The sequence below is a fragment of the Cicer arietinum genome, chromosome 1, assembly GCF_000331145.2.
Source record: "Cicer arietinum cultivar CDC Frontier isolate Library 1 chromosome 1, Cicar.CDCFrontier_v2.0, whole genome shotgun sequence".
Classification (NCBI taxonomy): domain Eukaryota; kingdom Viridiplantae; phylum Streptophyta; class Magnoliopsida; order Fabales; family Fabaceae; genus Cicer; species Cicer arietinum.
The window spans coordinates 6,429,097-6,451,147 of record NC_021160.2 but is presented as its reverse complement, the minus strand read 5'-3'; the positions used below and the strand labels follow the sequence as shown (position 1 = coordinate 6,451,147).

Here is a 22,051-nt window from a genome sequence, read left to right as displayed (position 1 = left end):
TTATTCAGCGATTTATTCAGCGATTTATTATTCATCTGCCAATCATATCATTTAAAACAAAATACAACTCAAAAGTATCAATCATCTGCCAATCATATCATTTAAAACAAAATACAACTCAAAAGTATCAATCATCTGCCAAAGACATATAATCTGAATTATTTTCTAAATCTAAAGAACCCCAATGTTGTAGACGTCCTGCATAAGCGATAGCCCATGATGTAGACTCATCGCTACGATGCTTCTTCCAATGCCATGCAAGTGGTGGTAACGGACATGCAGATTTCAATTTAACTTGAACCCAATGATTTTCGTTAACAAAACCAATGCTGATAACACGATCACGTGACAAATCTCCATTATGTGCACCCCTCAATGGGAAAAAAGTCAAACAAAAAGTTTTTGCTAATGTAACAAGAACGAGATTATATTTTGTTGCTATCACGTAACCCATATCAGGAATGGTCATCCACTTCTCATTACCTTGGTTTTCCAACTCAGTTACAAGTAAAGACTCTGTCACTTCTTGCAAACGTTCCTTGAATAATGCAGCATATAAATCAGGTTTGGACTTAATCTCTGTATACAACTGCCGACGTATAATGCTCCAGTATTCTTCACCATAACCAAGTAAAGCAGCAATAGCACGATATCCACAGTTTCCATCTGCTTTAACATTAACTATGTCTTCAATATATGGATGAATTAAAGAAGGAAACTCGTGGAAATATTTTTTAACCTGGTGGGAGACTTGTTTGGATGCTTGATGGGAGACTTGTTTGGATACCTGCTGGGAGACTTGAGTATCAACATGCTCAAAGTATGATGGGTCGCGATATACGTCATATCCCTTCGGCTTATTGCCTTTTTTCTTAACACCACCTTTTGTTTTGATTTTATCCACTGGTGCACACATTGATGTTGTCTCCGGATATGCTATTTCACGCAACTTGCTCTTTAAAGCCCTTCTTCCAGCAATATTAAGTGTTTTCCATTTTTTCCAAATTATATCCATCTCCGATGTAATGTCCAACTCTGAATCATTTGTCAACTGGTCATTCTCTTGATCACTATTCAAGGTTAATTTCCTCCAATGTATATGAACAGCATCTAATGGGATTGGAACACCTTTCATCTTGTATCCTGCTAACTCACATGCACAAGGTAATCCATGAGTCTTTCTAAGTATACAACAACACACATCTTTGTCGTTACCGACATAACTGACTCTCTTGTATTCTTCAACAATATCACCTAAGGCTTTCTTGGATACCACCCAAGTCAATTTCTCAAAGAATGGATTGTTGTGTATATGCTCTTTGCGACCTTTACTTATCTCAAATGAACCTTTGATCTTAATAATTTGAAACTTCAACATGTCATTCATACCATTCCATGCCTTACAAAAATCTCCTTTACTGTGTTCCAAAAATCTCTTCAATGACCAATGAGCAGACTCAACCCTAATATTTAAACAAAAAAAATACAAAATGTGAAGTAATGATCATATATCATGCATAAATCATATATCATATATCATACAAAATGTGAAATTTTAATGACATACCTATTAGTCGTAGTATTTCCTAGATGCAATACTCGATTGGTCCATGCTTCAACAAATCTTTCCTTATGAGGATTCAACCATGTGTCTCTGACGTAGTCAAAGAAAATAATATTATCGACACATGCTTGCTCAAATACTTGCAAAAGTTCCTCGTACTCCTTCTCTTCAGAACAATAAACAATTTTCCTCCACAACTCAAGAATGGGTTCTTGCATGTCTTTCTTTAATATATACTGTTTGCATTTGGCTCCAACATTTTTGTTAATATGAAGTTGACAAAGTAAATTTGTTGAAGATGGAAATACAACTTTAATTGCATTCATTAAAGCCAGTTCTCTGTCAGTCACAATCACCTGAGGAAATGGCGTGTTTGAAAAAAACAACTCTTTTAACTTCTCCAATGCCCACCAAAAGTTGTCTTGACGTTCAGAATCCATATAAGCAAATGCAACATTAAATGTCAACCAAGTTGAAGTTACACCAACAATTTCAAACAACGGTAACCTATACTTGTTGGTTTTGTAGGTGCTATCCATGATCAATACAAGAGGGAACATGTTAAGCAAAGTTATGGAATCTGTGTGCGTCCAAAACATATCCCTCACAACGTTGGAGTCCTCATGAGTCCTACTCCAACAAGTATATTTCTCAGCTTCAAGTAACTTCAACAAGTGTTGCATATCAGTTCTAGGTCCCATCAAATTCTTCCTGTATGTACTTCGTCGCTTGTAAATTTGATAGATACTAGTCACATTCTCCGTATCTCGATCTCTCAAAGATGACAAGATATGTCTCGGTGCAACGTGATACTTTGTCAACTCGTCAACATGTTTCTTATCTTCTTCTGTTAAGCGTCCCATAAATGCATTATTCTCAAAAGTAGCTACTAACTCATGGTTGTGAAGTCCACAGATTAAACTAATAATCCATCCTTCATCATTTTTCAGTGGTCTCGCTTTAAGTTTAAACGGACATCCACACTTTTTAGTTGAAGTACCTGTGTCATTTGTATTTGACTTATATTGTCCACCTCTATCACAACCAAGAATTACTTTTGTCTTTCTTCCTCTCTTTCCAGTCTCTACGTCTGATCGAGTAATGATAACTGCTACTCGATTTTGTCGACCTATCTCTCTTGCCCATGATATGACAGCTTCTCGTGACTCAAAAATTTGATCAGTTGTAAATGCTTCAGTTAAATCTATAAATACTGGTCGTGTGTTTTCCATCCCTAGTTCAAAAAAAACAATTCAAATAAAATAACAAACAAATTAAAAGCATATTCAAAAAAAAAAATAAAAAAATAAAGAACCGGATTTTTGAAATTTCCGGGTTAACTACCGGAAATTTCAAAAAACCAAATTTCCGGTGAACAAAAAATGACTACCGGAAATTTCAAATTTTTTGAAATTTCCGGTAGCTTCCGGAAATTTCAAAAATCCGGTATTCAAATTAAAACTACCGGAAATTTCATTTTTCAAATTTCCGGTAAAAATTATAACTACCGGAAATTTCGATGCAACTTACCGGAAATTTCAGGAATTTCAGATTTCTGGGTAATTTTTTTTAACTGAGAGTAAATGAATTTTATGAATTTTTTAAGGATAAAATTGGATTTTCAACAATTTGGGGGGGTATAGGTTTAAATGGGGGGGTACAATAGCCAGTTTTCTCTGATTAGATGTTTTTTTATACTACATATTTGGTCCTTACACCCTCACATTTTTAATATTTATTTGCAATCCTAAGGAAAAGATTTTCTATTTTTATTTTTTAAAATATATTTTTGTTTTATTTTGATGAAATATTTTTGAAATAAAAACACTTATAACATGTTTTTTTTACTTATCATCACTTAGCATATTTTGAGTTAGGTGAGTTTTTTTTTTTAATATTTTATTAAGATAGTATTTTTTTTACTAAAGAGTATTTATAACATATTTCATTCATAATAATATGTTGTTATACAAGTAGCAATGTCAATAAAGACTTATAGATTAGACATAGATGTGGTCCCTAGAGCTACATAATGAATTGTTTGGCTTATCTTCGAATAAAATCAACACAAGAGTTTATAAAATGAGAACAAGATAAGAACTTAAACTCTTCAAAAATAGCACTAACTCATAAACATTACTCTTAGAGCTATAAAAAAATATCGAAAACACTTTTAAAATCGAATTCGAAATCAACGCGACTTAATTGAAGCTCACAAACCCATTTCAATGCAAAAAGGAGGTCGATTGCTTCGCCAATATCAACAATAGGAGAAATCCATTATATGGCATTGTTCCTTTTATTTCGACATTTCCAAATACTCCAAATGATTATCGGTTTGAGGGAAGTACCTAACTTTGAAATAGTGAGTTGTGAGACTATTATGCTTAGTAATAAAATTCCAATCCTGACTTGCCAAACATTGCAATATTATAGGCATGTAAATTTTTGAAGCCCGTGCCACCATGTTGTTTAGTCATGAATAACTTGTCTCGCTAGAGCCAATGTACATCTTTAGAGTGAGATTCTGAATGACCTCACCAAAAGGAGTTCATCATCTTCTCAATTTCATTCTCAAGAGTTGTTGGGAGGAGAAAACACTCATAACATATGAAGGAATGACTTGAAAGAGCGACTTGATCAAAGTCTCTCTCCTCGCTTTCGACAAATTAACACTTATTGATTCAAGAGTTTATTTTTTGTCAAACAAAATCTTTGGAAAAACGTAAGGTTTCTTTTGTGCTACGACCGACCATGGACGAGACACCCAAATATTTCTCAGTACCAAGAATATTTTGTACACCCAAAATATCATAGATTTCTTGTTTCAGCTCTTGAATAACATTTCTACTATAATAGAATTCTGATTTTTGAAAATTAATTGCTTATCCATGAAGTAGCAATGTTGATTTACAAAGAAGAGGGGGTTTTAATTGTAAATGTTCTTATTTAAAATTTCTCTAAAAAATTTAAAAATTTAACTCAAGAATGATCTTGGTTAAGAAAACAGAAAACAAATAACGTTCTTGGTTTTTACCAGAAAACAAATAACGTTATTGGTTAACTTAAAATCAGAAATTCAGTTTTTGTTTTTAACTTAAATAATTAACAAGACTTAATAAATATAGAGATAAGAGAAAGAATACCAAACACGGATGTATCCTGGTTCACCCAACTTTTGCTACGTCAAGTTCTCACAACTGTGAGATTTTCCACTAAGTGTTCAAAATAAAAACCTTCTTGGTTTTACAGCACCTAGCTCAGACCAACCTTGATCTGTTACAAACTTCAGTTCTTTCCACTCAAAAAGAGATTAATCAGGTCACCTATCAACTTTGATAGGATTTCTTACAATCTACTCAAACTATACTAAACTCTTATAATTCGGGTTTGACAATAATGATGAGATTGTTTTGTTAGAATATGAGATATCTCAACTCTTGTTTGAGATTCAATTCTTTACAAAGAATTCAGTACAAAATAACAAAGTAATGAAAAGTGATCAAACTGATTCTTCTTTGAATAATAAGAGAGTTTCAAGTATGTGAATGTGAGTGATTTTTTGAGACTTGTTAGCACTTGAAGTTCTATTGTTTCCCTGAGCATTGACCTTCCTTTTATAGGCATTTTAGAGCAATTAATAATGGTCAAAAGAGCTGTTGATAGTGCTATGTTAGCTTTGACCAAAACCAATATATATGAATAAATATATTCCAGTCTTTGAACACTTTTTGAAATCTATTTGATTGAACTGATTTCTTCGTTCTTGATCAGATTTTTCTTGAGTTTAATGATCCTTTATACTTCAGATATATTTGTTGATGTCATTGCTTTGCTATGGAGTTTTGATTTTATCAAAACAGCTTGGAGAATGATGATGAACTTCTGCATAATGTTTAATGAAAATTCTGGAGATTGATGATCAATCTGGAGTTCTAGTCTTTGAACTTGCTGGAGATTGATAATCAATCAGGTGGTTCAGTCTTGATCATTTTGGATGTCTTTCTGATTAATTTGGATGTCTTGTACCTTTCAAGAAGGATTATCTTTCTTGATAGTTTAAGTTGGAGAAGGTTCAAATATGTTTGATCTTTCTAATTCGTGATATTCTCTCTTTGTGATTCGAGTAGTTTCTTTGGATCTGATCTTCTTAGTTTGTTCCTGGCTAAATGCTGATGATATAGATATAAAATCCAGAGGCTAAACTTTCTTTGAACTAATGGAGATTAATTAATCTTGGGGCTGTGATGATCAGTCTTGGTCTTGGAGAACATTTTCCGTTTTTACAGATTTTGTCCAAAATGTTCTCCTTTCTTATTGTTTAGTTTTTATCTTTTATTGCTAATTTTTTTTGCTTTGCTTGAGTCATATCTTTGAATTAATCCACTCAAAAGCACAGTTAAATTTACATAACATTTACAATCATAATTGACATTCTTAATTAATCTTTGTTTATTTTCATCAAAACTTAATTTGAGAGTTTGTCTTAACAGTCTAAATGTCATCTCATAAGTGGTAAGAATGTGTTTCATGACCAAAGCTTCATATTATTTGCTCTGAAGAAGAGGAAACAATCGTCTGTAAATTATTGAATAATGAGGGGTGCATTTCTACAAATTTTAGTGCCATGGAACACAGCTTGAGCGTCACCTTGCCCATTGCCGAAGGAGCGTCGAAAGACCTTCACATAGATAACAAATTAGTGGACAAAAAGAGGATCTCCATGCCTAAGTCCTCGACCTGGAATAATAGGTCCAACAACATCGTCATTCACAATAATTGAATAGTCAACTGATTTGACATAGAGTATCACTTAAGTAACCTATTGATGAGATAACCTCATTCGTAGCATGATCTCACAAAGGTAATCCCATGATCTCACGAAGATAATCCCAATCAATCCTATCACGAAACATGCTAATATCCAGTTTAAGAGCTACATCATCATTGTTTCCTCGAGTTTCAGTTTACATATAGTGTACTTCCTTAATTGCTACCATAACATTGTCTAATATAAACCACTATGACACAAAGGCATAGTGTTTCAAAAATGCATTTATCGAGAATACCCTTCGAGTCTATTAGCCAACACTTTTGCAACCATTTTATAAAGGACATTGCAAAGCGCTATATGACATTAAGATAGTATTATCGCTTTGATTTTTAGCTCATTCAATCCACTTTTACATAAATATGTCCAAACATAAATCACTTTATCTTTTATCTTTTAAGTCACTTGTACCCAAAATTAACTTTACAAAATCAATTTATTCAAAATCAATTTTTTTCACTACAAAACCATACACACACTTTCTCTCTACCAATATCTCAACCACGTCACAGTTTGAATGAATAATCAAAACCATACACATAAGTGTATATATATATATGTACACCTTATCTCCTCCATTGGTGAAGTCTTACACAAGTGGAATCTCTACATTCGTATCTCGGCGAAGAAGTGTAAGGAGAAATGGGAAAACATCAACAAGTACTATAAGAGACTATCTCCTACATGTCTAAACAGACAAAGATGTTCAATGGACACCCACTGAGATATAAAAGTGCTTTGCCTTTTAAAGAAAATACACAAATTTATTTTGTGCAAATATTCAATTTGGTTCTTTTTGTAGACAATTGGATTTAGTTATTTCGACAAACAATTGGTATACTTCACAAAACTGATCATTACTTTCAATACAAGAAAGAACATAAGTAATTTGAGATGGTATGTTTTCTAAAAAAAGTTCATTAGTAAGGTGATTCAAAAGAAAAATGACTAATAATGAGAATGTAAAAATTTTACATATGCCATATTTATGATTATCAAATTTCACACTGCTCCTTTTCTTCATTCTTAGAAACACTGTTGGTATTGCTCAATGCATTTCCAATGCTTAAGGTCCCATTTCTATACAGATTGTCCAATTCATCAAAGTAAGGGCAAGTTTTACTATTTAGAGGCCGTTTCTTGCCGCTCCCCACCGTCCTCTTATAGTACTTGTTGATGTTTTCCCATTTCTCCTTACACTTCTTCGCCGAACGATTGTATCCCAAGCCATGCAGTGCTTCAGATATCTCCTCCCATATTGATCCTTTCGATGATCCCGTTAGACCAAACCTGTGTTCCAATGAAGTTCTTACTGATATGAGTGCTTGTACTTCCACATCTGGCCATCTATTATTACTTGGATCACTGTTGAAATCTTTTCTGTTGTTCACCTCGGTTTCATTCTCTTCTGTTTTTCTGCTTTCTTCTGCTGGTTGAGGAATCGGAATTTCATGACCCGATAGTTTCTGAAGGAACGATATGAGGGCTAAATTACGAGACCTTTCTCGAGCTCTAGCTTCTTCGTCCTTCTTAATTCTTTCCATCTCCTCGCGCCTCCAAGCCTCTTCTCTCTGTATTCTTTCCTTTTCCTTCTTGTCTATCATTTCCATCAATTCGTTATGCATCTGCTCTTGCTTTTCCATCACCTTTTTTACCAAATTTTCTACAAAATCTTCAATCTTTCTCGCTGTCTTTTTCCTTCTTTTTCTGGAGCCGAATTCTTTAGTGCTTCCAGATGAATTTTCAACATCATCTTCATCATCCAACGAGGAGCTGAAATGGTGAAAACTCAAATTCATGCCAGAATTGTTACCATTAAAGGAAATATTCCAAAAGACCTGATGTATTGCCTGAAACTTAAGGCATAATAAGTCCATTTCATATGTCCTTTCTCCAAAATAGATTTGACAATTTATGAACTATACTATATATGCTACAAAAAACTTGTGCTGTGAAAATAAACCATAGATGTTTGGATTCGAAATCCCTGCCATAGGGTAATTCTACATTTACTGCAGTCAAGCAATCTAGACATAAACCGTTTGATCTTTAATCCAATGGTCTGAATTATTTGACTGGCGCAAATGTTGAATTCTACATCGGTAGGTAATCTAAATCCAAACTACAATATACCTTGTATGGTGTTTTTTTTTTTACTAATACCATGAAACAAAACATTTTCATTCAGAAAAAGAGTGATAACAATTATTATGATATGTGAGTAGCTAAGTACCATGTTTGTGGGCTCTATTTCCTTTTCTCTCATTAAAACATAAATCTATAATGATTAATGAAGAGAGTAAAATTGACAAGAACTTGTATGCAACACAACACAAGTTCCATGTTTCCAAATATTCTTATTGCCTAACCATTTGTACCCATCAAATTTTCTCACCCTTGTCAATTGCCATCACCACAAATGACTTTTTACTATTTAATAAAAGTAAAAATAATAAAGACAATAATAAAAAGGTGGGTTTTTTTTTCTTCATGTGCTCAATTCAATTCCACACAGATAAAAGATAAACAAATTCAAATTGAATTAAACAATTGAAAAACAAAACAGAGAAAGCAAAGATAATTATATAATAATTGATTTTATTAAAAATAAAAATGAAAAGGGTAATAGCTTTTTGAAGAGGAAAAATAAAAAAGTAACAACTTAGCTAGCTAAGCGATTAAAAAAAATGAGGGAATAGAGAAACGAACTAACCTGGATTCGTGTACGCGAGGCAGTTGGGAATGACCCGACCCGGATCCATTCGGGTGAAGTGGGTGGATGGAAGGTTCTAGAGTGTCGAGGTTCTTGTGAGGTAGCTCAGCATGGACGACGTAACCGGGGGGAGGTGGGAGGGACCTGATGGGGCGGAGTTTTTGGGGATTGTGGTGGTTGGAGAGGAGACCGGCGGCGAAGAGAAGGTCACCGGTGTCGGGAAATGGAGCGACGTGTTCAGCGGCGAAGAGGTCCATGGTATGGTAAAAAAAAAAAGAGTCGGCTGCGTGAGGGTTTTGGGGAGAGGTGAAAACGGAATTGAAACGGTGGTTACTGGGTGGTAAGGGTAAGTTAAATAAATCTTTGTACCACACTATATATTGCGTTAAATTAAACTTTGCTAATACTACCCAAAACAAATTTCACAAACTAACAACAAAAAGTATAACTTTGCTACTAGTATATCACACATAGTAGGAGTAGTGCTACACTTGTAATATAGTGTATCAAATTATATAACATTATATATTTACTCAAAAATAAAACATTATATATGTTTTTTACTAAAACCAATATTAATTTATTCAAAAGGGTAGAATGCATTGATTTATAATAAACAAAAATTTAAATTTGTTAAAATTAAAAAGAATAAATCCATAAATAACATTATGTTACTCAAATTAATAGTATAAAATCATAATATTATTGTAAATGGTTATTCTTTTTATTTTAAATTAACATTTATTCTCTCATTAAAACATAAATCTATAATGATTAATGAAGAGAGTAAAATTGACAAGAACTTGTATGCAACACAACACAAGTTCCATGTTTCCAAATATTCTTATTGCCTAACCATTTGTACCCATCAAATTTTCTCACCCTTGTCAATTGCCATCACCACAAATGACTTTTTACTATTTAATAAAAGTAAAAATAATAAAGACAATAATAAAAAGGTGGGTTTTTTTTTCTTCATGTGCTCAATTCAATTCCACACAGATAAAAGATAAACAAATTCAAATTGAATTAAACAATTGAAAAACAAAACAGAGAAAGCAAAGATAATTATATAATAATTGATTTTATTAAAAATAAAAATGAAAAGGGTAATAGCTTTTTGAAGAGGAAAAATAAAAAAGTAACAACTTAGCTAGCTAAGCGATTAAAAAAAATGAGGGAATAGAGAAACGAACTAACCTGGATTCGTGTACGCGAGGCAGTTGGGAATGACCCGACCCGGATCCATTCGGGTGAAGTGGGTGGATGGAAGGTTCTAGAGTGTCGAGGTTCTTGTGAGGTAGCTCAGCATGGACGACGTAACCGGGGGGAGGTGGGAGGGACCTGATGGGGCGGAGTTTTTGGGGATTGTGGTGGTTGGAGAGGAGACCGGCGGCGAAGAGAAGGTCACCGGTGTCGGGAAATGGAGCGACGTGTTCAGCGGCGAAGAGGTCCATGGTATGGTAAAAAAAAAAAGAGTCGGCTGCGTGAGGGTTTTGGGGAGAGGTGAAAACGGAATTGAAACGGTGGTTACTGGGTGGTAAGGGTAAGTTAAATAAATCTTTGTACCACACTATATATTGCGTTAAATTAAACTTTGCTAATACTACCCAAAACAAATTTCACAAACTAACAACAAAAAGTATAACTTTGCTACTAGTATATCACACATAGTAGGAGTAGTGCTACACTTGTAATATAGTGTATCAAATTATATAACATTATATATTTACTCAAAAATAAAACATTATATATGTTTTTTACTAAAACCAATATTAATTTATTCAAAAGGGTAGAATGCATTGATTTATAATAAACAAAAATTTAAATTTGTTAAAATTAAAAAGAATAAATCCATAAATAACATTATGTTACTCAAATTAATAGTATAAAATCATAATATTATTGTAAATGGTTATTCTTTTTATTTTAAATTAACATTTACATATTTGTAAATAATCTTTTTTAATATTATTATTATAATTATACTTGTCATGTCATGGGAAAAAATCATTTGCCGATGAAGTATGTATATCATATCAGTTGTGATAACAATAAACAGTTTACTATGACAATATATTTTATTAAGTGGTTGAGTTCTAACATTAACGAAGTTCCAACAAAATTAAAGGATATATTTAAGTACTAATATTATATATTAATAGTTAATATTTATTTATAAAAATATTTTATTTTATTATTTTAAGACAATTTTTTTAGTAGATTTCGAAATTGATTTGTAATATATTTTGAATTTAAATTTGGTTTGTTATCTCGTAATTTAAAAGTTTTGTTTTATGCAAAAGAGGGTTGGAATACAAAAGAGAAATTAAATAATTAGTCGAATATTTGTAGGTAGGTAAATTTTGAATAAATTATTAAAAATGATGAGGAGTTCAATTGGAGGAGACTCCGTAAGAATATAATTGAAAGTGTCTAAAGAGAAACTAAAATTAACAAATCAATCAATACATCCGTTTTCTTTACACAAGTATGTTGAATCTAGATGTTCTAATTGAAGGTTAAAAGATGTCTAATACTCCGAACTAGACTAAGTATCCTTTCCTTAAATTGGAATTTTATATGATCATATCAACTATAACTTTCGAGTGACTCATATGTGTATTTTTGGATTAAACTCTTAAAGAGCGAACAATTCACTTTAAACAATAAAATAAATAATATTACTCATTAATAAACAAATTAATAATTGATAATTATATGTATATTGATGATCAATCATAAAATAATTATGATATTAAATATTAATTTATTCAATTTAAATTTGTAACCTGTCAAGTTAAACGATGATATCATAAATTATACTTGAAATTCAATTCATTTATTTAACAAATTTAATTTTGATCTCAAATTTCACTTATTTAATCCATGGAGCAAGTTCAACTAGTCTCAAAACTATTTTGAACTCAATTCAATTCAGTTTGATCAATTCTATAATTTGAGAACTTTAAGTTAGAAAAAACGAGAGAATAGAATTTATCTCCATTTAGAGTTCCCAACCTCGTTCATTCCTTCAAATTTTCAATCTTTGATTCACATCAACAGCATGATACTCAAGTCGCTGCCAAAGCTCTCACTTGTCTTCTCTTCAATCAACAATTCTCGTTATCTTGCAAATGCTACTCAACGTTTTATATCTTCACGGAGAACCACAACAATTATTACAACACCCACTTCAAGAGGTAATTGCTCTACTTCAAACCAATTTCACCTTAACCTATTTTCATTACTCACAATTCATTTTTCCTCTTTAAGTATTCGCCTAAAACAAGTATAGCAACTCAATTTTAGGCAATTGAAACTGTTTCGATCAAAGGGTGTGTTTGGATTGTGTTATTTGAATTTATCTACTCACATAGATACTTGTGAGACCGTTTATGAAAACTTATGGAAACAACTTATGATATTTTCATAAATTGTTTTATGCTGTTTTTCATAAACTCTCGAGAGTAACTTATATGAAAACAATTTAACTATTTGTATCTTTTGCTATATAAATAGGTAATACACAAGCACTTAGTTAAATTGTTTATTCAAACTTGGCCAAAATCACTCAACGTGCAGAGTTAAAGGATGAAAAATGTAGTCCCGTAAGTATAGTTTAGTTGGTAGCTGCAAGGACATTGATATGAAGGGGCTCAGGTTCGAACTTGAGATTCTCCACCTCTCTACACTTAAGGTGTGAGAGTCTAGCCACTACACTACTTGACAAATAAAAGGATGGAAAATGCAACTAAGCCTAATTATATAATGGCATTACTGAAAAATCAAGTAAATAAATATAGGTTGTATGAATTCAGTTTATTTAAAAAGTAAAAGCTACTTTTTGCTGCATAACGGTTCTGAAGATTGTAAGATTCAGTTTGAAATGTATTTCAATCATCGATATGGTGCTATAAAAGTTTGGTAAGATTGTTTATAGTGGATATTGTTCTTCTTCTATGAGGAATGTTTAAAATGATTCTTTTCAGGTTTCTTCAGAATTGCTAAAATAAACAAATCTTTTGTATAGAATCTAATGTTTCTTTTTCTCACTTTTCCTCAGTAGTTAAGATTCGAGTGAAAACCCCAGTTCCTATTCGATCCATGTCAACCTCACCAATTTTACCACAGACTGCATCAGAAATAACTGCAGAAGATCAAGTTCAACAGGTTAAACTACTAACATCAACTGATGATCATTACGGTGGTGTTATTGTGGAACTGGATCAACCTATGGATTCTACAACGTTTGTCTCAATTCTTAGAGCTTCAATTATACACTGGAAACAGCTGGTAGTCTTTCATAATAGTTTCTTACTAAATAATGTTATCATATTTGATTTCAATCATTGATGGAAAGTAGAAACATACTAGTGAAATAGTAAATAAAATTGCAGGGCTTTTTCCATGTACAACTATGCGTTATTAAATTAAAATAGGGGTTAGAGGGAAACAAAACAAACACACAAACTGTGTGTTTGAGTAAGCATTTGACACACGAGTTTGACTTAACTTGATTTTGTGAAATTGATTTGGTTAAAATTTGACTTATTTATGTTTGGATGTTTAACTCTTAAAACAAATTTGATGTAAAACTTGGTCTGATTTTTTCGACCTAATACAGAAGCTACTTTTATCACTTTTACAATGTGTTTGGTTTCATGGCGGTGAAAATTGATTTTAAATGAATTTATTTTGTAAAATAGATTTTGGATAAAAGTGAGTTAACTTAAAAAGTAAAGTGATTTATGTTTGGAGGCAAAAATAATCAATTTTGGTTTGAAGTTACCCAACATCTACTTTTATTACTAAAATTGCGTTCGAAAGGAGGCAAAATCAATGTGAAACTAAACATACACAAATGGGTTATGACTAGTTAATTATAACATATATAGATATGCTAGCATCTTATCTTTCTCACCTTTTCTTGTGTTATAATTAATTTGTCCACTTATGCCTATCACTTTGTTTAATGCATACCTGTGAAACATTAGATCAGATGAAAGGCTTATCCATTCAAAGTTCATGCATTTGGTTAGATATTGTTTGAGCTTAATGTTACTGCTGTCAGAGGGTTATAAGACAAGTAAAACAAGTACACAAGTGAATAGATGATTTCCATGTATTTTTATCCTTACATATGTGCTGGGAATCTAGAATCTGTCAGAAATTTTTTTATTACAGTTATTAAATCAACACAGTCTTGCAGGGCAAGAAGGGAGTTTGGATAAAATTACCTATCCATCTTGTCAGTCTTGCTGAAGCTTTAGTTAAGGTGACTCTGTTGCTTACCATATTGATAATGGTTATGTTGAGAAGTTTGATTAATGAAGGTGTTCTACTAATGTTGTCATGTATCAATTTTATGGCTTAATCATTTTTTCTGACACTTTTATGCAGGAAGGTTTTTGGTATCACCATGCAGAACCAAAATATTTAATGCTTGTGTATTGGATTCCTGAAAGTCCAAATACTATTCCTCCAAATGCCACACACAGGGTGGGCATTGGTTCATTTGTCATGAATGAAAAACATGAGGTATTTTGTCTATTAAATATTAAACATAATGTATTGCAGCTTCATAATCGGGCTTGTAGTTAATTGAAGGTACTGCTTGAAAATTGAGGGTTGAATCTTTGAAAAATGCAGTTTTACTATCCTGCACCTTGATAAAATAATAATCATAGATTGGAATGAAAAATAACTTGCATGCTTTTCATTCGAGAGAAAAATATTTGGATTGTTTAGGAAAACAAAAGGGAAAAAGAACCTTGCTTCTCCTTTGTTTATAGAGAAAAGTGACTAATGGAGTCTATTTTATTAGTATATTAAATGACATCTTCATTCTCTCACCGTGTCACACATCCTCCCACATATCTTATTTCATATTACTTTCTGTCTGGTTCATAATCTGAATTTTCATGGAAAAAGGAGTAACATGTCTTCACCAAGAATTCTTATATTCATAGTTCTATTGGCAGCTAATATATTGTTTAATTGATGTTGGTTGATCTTAGGTACTAGTTGTTCGAGAAAATAGTGGACTTTTTCAAGGAACCGGAGTCTGGAAATTCCCTACTGGAGTTGTTGATCAGGTAAATGTGTTGGATAGTTTTCTCATTTTAGTATAAGATGATATTTTGTGTGTGTGTGTGTATAAATCTGCTTGTTTAAACTATACAGGGAGAAGATATTTATGTAGCAGCAGTAAGAGAGGTCAAAGAAGAGACAGGAGTAAGTAATAATGATGCTGTACCAATTACATGTGGGCTAGTCCATGAAGTTTTCAGTTGCTTTAAGCTTAATAATAACTCTTTATTCTTTCAATTTTATAGGTTGATTCAGAATTTCTGGAAGTATTAGCATTCAGGTAGCATACTTGTATGAATACATTATCTATTCAGAAGTTCCAATGATTGAAAAAGGAGACTTCAAATTGGAGGTGCAAGGTTCAATCAAATCTCGTAGTTATTGTATGTGGCAAAAAGGAACTAATGTAAAGAAGGGTAGCCCCATCAAAATCATTACGGGGATCATGGAATTGGTACCTGTTTAATTTACATACCAACTGCAGGCTCCTTTTTAGGTTTTGCAATGTCAAGCGCAAGTATCAAAGCTTGCCTAAGCTGACCAGTTTTTGGCAATATCATTGTCTATGGCAGAATTTGTGCTGGGAACATTTATTTATTGCTATTTTTCTTGATAAATTAGTAACCTATTCTTCATTTGAAGTTTCATGAACTCTTGTGGTGAAGCATTTAGATGACTGAGCATTCTTTTCTCCTTTCATATGAATATCTCATCAACAGACAAAGTCATAATTCATTCTTTGAGAAGTCAGATTTATTCTTTTTGTGTATGTTGCGGCCCCTTTCTTCTGACATCCAAATGCAGAACTCAGAGATAGAGGATGCACAGGTACGTTAATTTTAGTTCAAGGCTTCAAGCTAATCAGTATTTTTGGTTTGTTTGCCACGTCATTAAAATTGTTCAATAATCAATACTTATGGATCATAAATATATCACCATTTCTCTTCCTCCTTCCTTGGTTAATCCATCACTTAATATTTTCACCAAATTCCAATATTGTATCATAGCTATGGATATGTTATTGGGCCACCCGTAAGCTTAGGCAACCCTCACTTTACAAATCGGTTTTATAGGGTTGAATTAAGCCTAAAATCTAATATGGTATTATAGCATTGGTCGACATTTTAAATATCTAATATTGAGCGTGAGAGGAGTGTTGAGATCCCAAATCCATTAGAGATATGGCTAAATTAGTCATTATAAGGCTTGGACAACCTTCGTCCTTAGCTAGTTTTTGGCATTGATTTAGGCATAGTCCAAGTTCTACTACTGTGCATACTAAATCTCTCCGTTTCAATGTTGTTTTGCTTTATTACACACAAGTTCGACAGTATATTGTACTTTTGAAAAAAGATCCTGAGGAAATATCATTATAATTTATATAGCCAAAGTAAGATATTTACTCTTCATATTGTTTACTACTGCAGTGGATGCCATTTGTGGAATACGCAGCTCAACCATTCATCCAGAAGAGTGATATTTTGAAGTACATGAACGATATTTGTTTGGCTAAAATTGACGGGCGATATTCTGGATATGCTCCTATATCTACGTCGTCAAACTTCTCCGAGCAGCAGTATTATTTGTACGTGAATGCTGGAGATTTGAAAAGGTCCAATTCTTGAAAAGCATCATCTAAAGGTTAAACAACTAGATAGGATATTCAATCTTGGGTACATTGTAATGTTTGATTCATAGAGTGAACAATGCTGGTTTTCATCAGTTAAATTACATTGATTTACCAGGCTTTATCATTTGAAAAGCTACAAAACACTTATACTTCTAAAATAGGGAAGTACCCATAACAGGTACCTACGCAGCTGTTGGGTACACTGATTTTCTTTGTTATTTTATTTTCAGTGAAAAGTGGTCATTTTCTTATATATTAATATAATATTATTTGTGTATTTTAATTTATTTATTGTTGTAATCGAACATAATTGTATTTTTTTAAACTTTTATTATATTTTTGTATTATCAATCGAACAATTTAGCTCTCTTAGTTTTATTATGTAAACAAGTTCGTGTTTTTCATCGACTCATTCTTCATTAACTTATTTGTACCTATTCGTTATAGTTGAAAAACAATTGCAGTGTAAATCAAATTTTATCACGTGGCCATTGAATCAACCTTTGAATTAAACAAAATAGAAAAGTTAAACAATCAACAAAGAATGAAGTTTAATTAACGTCGAATCAATTACGAGCACCTGAGTTTGGTATGTGATTTGATTAATCGGATGGTTAAAACAAAACAAAAAGGATAAATAGTCATTTTTGTGGTAATGCATGATTATGGATTTTTGGTTTTCATAAGTTTGGCGTCATGCAGACATCATAAAATAAAATATATTGCAGGATTGTGCTCAAAAGTAAGAGTAGTGGACTCTTTTGAAAACGATACAATTGTATCAGTTTAGATTGATTAGTTTCTGTTTTTATTGGTAGAGTTTTTTATTTCTATAAAATGATAAATTAATTGGGATAGTTTTTTTTTTCCTCAAAATCATATCAGAATCACAATACAAAAATAAATAATCTATTTTTATAAAAAAAATCAAAATTGCATTGGGTGAGAAACTGAAACAATTTGCAGGTGACACGTGATAATATAAAGGTTGAGAAACTCTGCTTTATAACATAGATAATATGCAATTCTTATCCAATCATGAAAACACTTTTTAAATGAATTATTGTGGATGTTGAGTGACATGATTTATTTGTTTGTGTCCCTAAGACGACGTAGCTCAATGATATAGGCTGAGACTGAAAGAGTATTAAAAAGATTAAGAGTCTCGTGCATGTAGCTAACAAATTTCATTTTAAATTCCTAACAAATTAACGGCATCTAACTAGCGATTTTTTATCCGTTAAAAAAATGTAAATACTGTCATAATTAAATTTGAAATTTAGTGAAAATTTTCTTTTCATTCACCTTTATTCTTTTACAACTCAAAGTCTTATTTAATTGATTAAGGTCAACTCGATCTAATATTGATTGAGCGACACGTGTTTGCATATAGCTTTAACTTATATTTTGGCAAGACATAAATAATATAACCTCGTAAGTAATATGTGTATACTTAAGAATATATTAATAATATATTAAACCAGTTCCACAAATCATTTTTTCGTCAATTTTGACACTATTTTTATTAATTATATATTTATGTGTGACTTTAATTTGAGTGTACTTCAATTTTATAGGCTAAATTACATATGTGGTCCTTTAACTTAATTTCAGATAATGTTTTAGTCCTTTATCTTTTTTTTTTTTTCCCGATTTAATCCTTTATTCCTAACAATATCAAATAAAGTACGAAAATATGAGTTTATTTGAAGATTTGTGTTACGAATTTGATGAAATTTGTATTATATTGAAGAATATAATTAATTTTATGAGTTTTGATTGATTTTTTTTTTGAATTTTTGAATAAAAAAGGACATCATTGTTGAAATTTTAAAACATAAAATATCAAATTGCCACTTAAAATTAAAATAAAGGACCAAGTCGGGAAAAAAAAAAGATAAAGGACTAAAATGTTACCGGAAATTAAGTTAAAGGACCATGAATGTAATTTAACCTATATTATATGTTTACACATTCATTTCCCTTTAATTTTGTAATCAACTCATTAATATTAATAATATCATATTTATTTAGCAAGTGATGATCCGACCGATATATATTTTTCATTTGTTTTGTACTATTTTTCATTTTTAAATATTTTTTCTTAAATATTTCAATCAATCTTTAACATGTGATAATTTATAGTTGATTGATATTATTCGACACTTATTCGAAGTTATATCTTAAGATTCCTCCTTCCCGTGCGACCACTATAATAATTGATTAGGACAAATGACTTTTTTTTTTTTGTTAACTATTTGGTTTCTTGTTTATTTTATGCCTTTTCTTTTCTCTTTACATTTCTTTTTATCTCGATTGAAGCATCAATTTTCACATAGAGGTCGAAAGATTTGTGTTTTAAGTTGTATAATCTGATCTACAATATAACTTAAAATATGATCATCAAACTTTTAATGTACGACTAAGAATTAAACTGAAATTAGTAGAAAATATTGTCCCTATGTAATTCATTATAGATACTATTTTTTTTAGTTGGATAGATCGGTCGTATTTTGAACCGTTTTTATAAATTTCTTTGAATGTAATTGAATATTTAAAAGTCTTTTTCTACATTCTTTTGTTTTTTGATATTGTAGTTTTGGAGAATTAAAGACAATAATAATTCTAAGATTTGAATTTGTTTCAGTTTACTGTACACAAATATTTTTAACTTCTTTTAAATACTACTCTAAACTAAAATGGTTGATTGCATACTAAAATATTATCAAATTCTTTTAAATGTCATTAGACACTAAATTAGTTTGTATATGAAAGAATTCATGCAAAGTTATAAATATTTTATTCTTACTAACAACGAATCTATACTCATATTTTATCATATCAAAAGATTTTTTTTTTATAAATTTAATATTGTAACTTTCTTATTAATATTATGCGTTAAATATTTAATTCTCCAAGAGTGTATTTATAAGAGAGAATTTAAACTTCGTGAGAATTAAAAGTTTTAAATTACACTTCAAAATACTTCAATTGCATTTTCTTTATTAATTAATTGTGTTGTTTAGATAGCACAATTGTTTATTTAAATTTTGATCATATTTATAAATTTAAAATGCGACTTTTATTATTTTTCAAAAAATTAATTGTTGCCTATGATAAATTTAAATAAAATTATGACTAAAAATATGATTGTGTTGATTGTTGAATATATAGTTGGTGGCAGAGGTGGTGGGGACATTCTTGTTGATATTTGTCGGTGGTGACAAACCTTAACAATGATAATGTAGTGACACTTCCTGGTATTGGTATATTCTCTTGGTGCTCATTTCAATCCTGCTGTCACCATTGCTCATGCTTCTGTTAAACAGGTCAAATAAATATGTACAACCTTTTTAATTTATTTTTCCATTTTATTAAATTTTTATATTTTAAAATAAAATTTGTCACTCTTTATTTTGTATCTTTTTTCTATACCAAACTTTGGTTTTGTTATATTAAAAAAATGTGCATATTTATCAATTGGTTCGGTTATATATAATTCATATTAAGACAAACACAAAACTATCCCACTTTTTTTTTCAACTTAATTGTTCATTTTTATTTAATTTTGTCTTGCAGATACCAGCTTATTTAATTGCTCAGCTCATTGGATCAACACTTGCAAGTGCAGCCCTCAAAGTTATATTTAGTGACAAGGAGAATCACTTTGTAGGGACACTTCCAGCTGGTTCTAACCTCCAAGCATTTGTGATTGAATTTATAATCACTTTCTATCTTATGTTCATCATTTCTGGAGTTGCCACTGATAATAGAGCGGTAACTATTTTTTAAAATTTGATTATTTAATGATAATGATTGTGATTTATTTCTATTAAACACTTATTATAATTTAAGATATCTTAAGCTATTGTAGGGGTTGGAAAATCACTTTATCAAAATTGATTTAGTTTAGTCATTTTATTTCTACAAATTGTGATTCATTTTCTTGTTTTGAATAACACAATGTATTAGGGTCTAAGTGTATAAATATAATCACTACTTTAGTGTGACAAATAAACAAAATGCAAAGTGTTGTACAGTTTCGTCTTATTTAAGCCGTCACTAACTATGCATGACATTTCTTTTTAAATAATCAGGGTTGTAACATAAATAATTAACATGGTAGTCAAGGTCTTCTCTGAGATTTTGAAATTGGTATGCAAATTAAGATAACAATGTCTCATTAAATGCAAAATTACCATTAGTTCATTTGTAATCAAGGTTCTTTTAATACTTGTGTGGTCCATACGAGGGTTAATTAGGAGCAACAGCACCACCCAATTTATCAAGCATCCAATACTTGGGGGCATTGAGGCTCTTTTAATGCTTCTTCAATCCTCTACACCTTTTGGATTTACAATTCAAATAATTGTTTCATATACTTTAAATCTAAGGCAACAAACTCAATTTTTTTTATCTTTCTTTTTTATCAATTTCAATTTAAAAAAAAAATATTTGAACAGATTATTTTATGCATATATTAGAGAAATCTTTAAACATACTTCAAAAAAATTCATTTCATAACACTTTTTTATTATAATGAAAAGTGTAGATCAATTGGTTGCATGGCTCATCAAAACCATCACAAGCCTCAATACTCACACACTGATAGAGTGTTGACATATGTTCTTACATGCTATTCATCAACCGAGGTCCTAAGACTAGCACCACGAGTTAAACCCATACTCTAGTGGTGCATGAGTCAACTTCTTACCAACTGAACCAATATTTATTGACCATAAAATTATATTTAATTAAACTATTAAAACTTCTCTGATAAATTTTAATTTGTCAAATAGAATTTCACCATAAAGTTAATAACAATTATCATAATTTAAATAGATATGAAGATGTTTACAACATCATTATGAGAAAATAATAGATTAAAGAATACAACATCATTACATTCAACATTGCAAAATAACTACAAAGAAACTATATAACTTTACCCTTTGAAATAAGAATAGGGAGAATTATCAGCAAAGGGATTAAATATAAATCTTCTTGAGACACACAAAAGAAAAACAATTAACGATTCACAAAACAAGGACCTTAAGTAGCGCAAGTAAAGAAATATTCTCCACCCTTTCACATGTATTCTATTACTAATTTTCAAAGCTAATCCTCCACTATTGTGACTAACTAACAAAAATCAATCATGTAATTGAGATAAACCTCCACGTGATGCAAGCTAACTTGGACTTTTGTGTTTCCTTTCCC

General features: G+C 31.0%; 2 protein-coding genes across 4 annotated transcripts; one reads left to right on the top strand and one right to left on the bottom strand.

Moving 5' to 3' along the window:
* Positions 1-7,324: 7,324 nt before the first annotated feature.
* LOC101490841 (uncharacterized) lies at positions 7,325-10,759 on the bottom strand. Its single transcript, XM_004486290.4, has 3 exons — positions 10,267-10,759; positions 9,109-9,528; positions 7,325-8,168 (listed from the first exon to the last, which is right to left on the bottom strand). The coding sequence occupies exons 1-3, from the start codon at positions 10,563-10,565 to the stop codon at positions 7,391-7,393; spliced, it is 1,497 nt and encodes a 498-aa protein (XP_004486347.2). The 5' UTR covers positions 10,566-10,759; the 3' UTR covers positions 7,325-7,390.
* Positions 10,760-12,016: 1,257 nt separating this feature from the next.
* On the top strand, positions 12,017-17,084 carry LOC101491381 (nudix hydrolase 2-like). 3 transcript variants are annotated; one of them, XM_004486293.4, is made up of 9 exons: positions 12,017-12,311; positions 13,178-13,404; positions 14,321-14,386; positions 14,512-14,649; positions 15,129-15,206; positions 15,295-15,345; positions 15,447-15,481; positions 15,921-16,029; positions 16,629-17,084. In XM_004486293.4, exons 1-9 carry the CDS (start codon positions 12,176-12,178, stop codon positions 16,824-16,826), a joined length of 1,038 nt encoding a protein of 345 aa, XP_004486350.1. In that variant the 5' UTR covers positions 12,017-12,175; the 3' UTR covers positions 16,827-17,084. The 3 variants fall into 3 exon arrangements, with proteins under 3 accessions (XP_004486350.1, XP_073226439.1, XP_004486349.1); XM_004486292.4 differs by having other exon boundaries at positions 12,018-12,311; positions 13,175-13,404; XM_073370338.1 differs by lacking the exon at positions 14,321-14,386 and having other exon boundaries at positions 13,175-13,404.
* Positions 17,085-22,051: the final 4,967 nt, after the last annotated feature.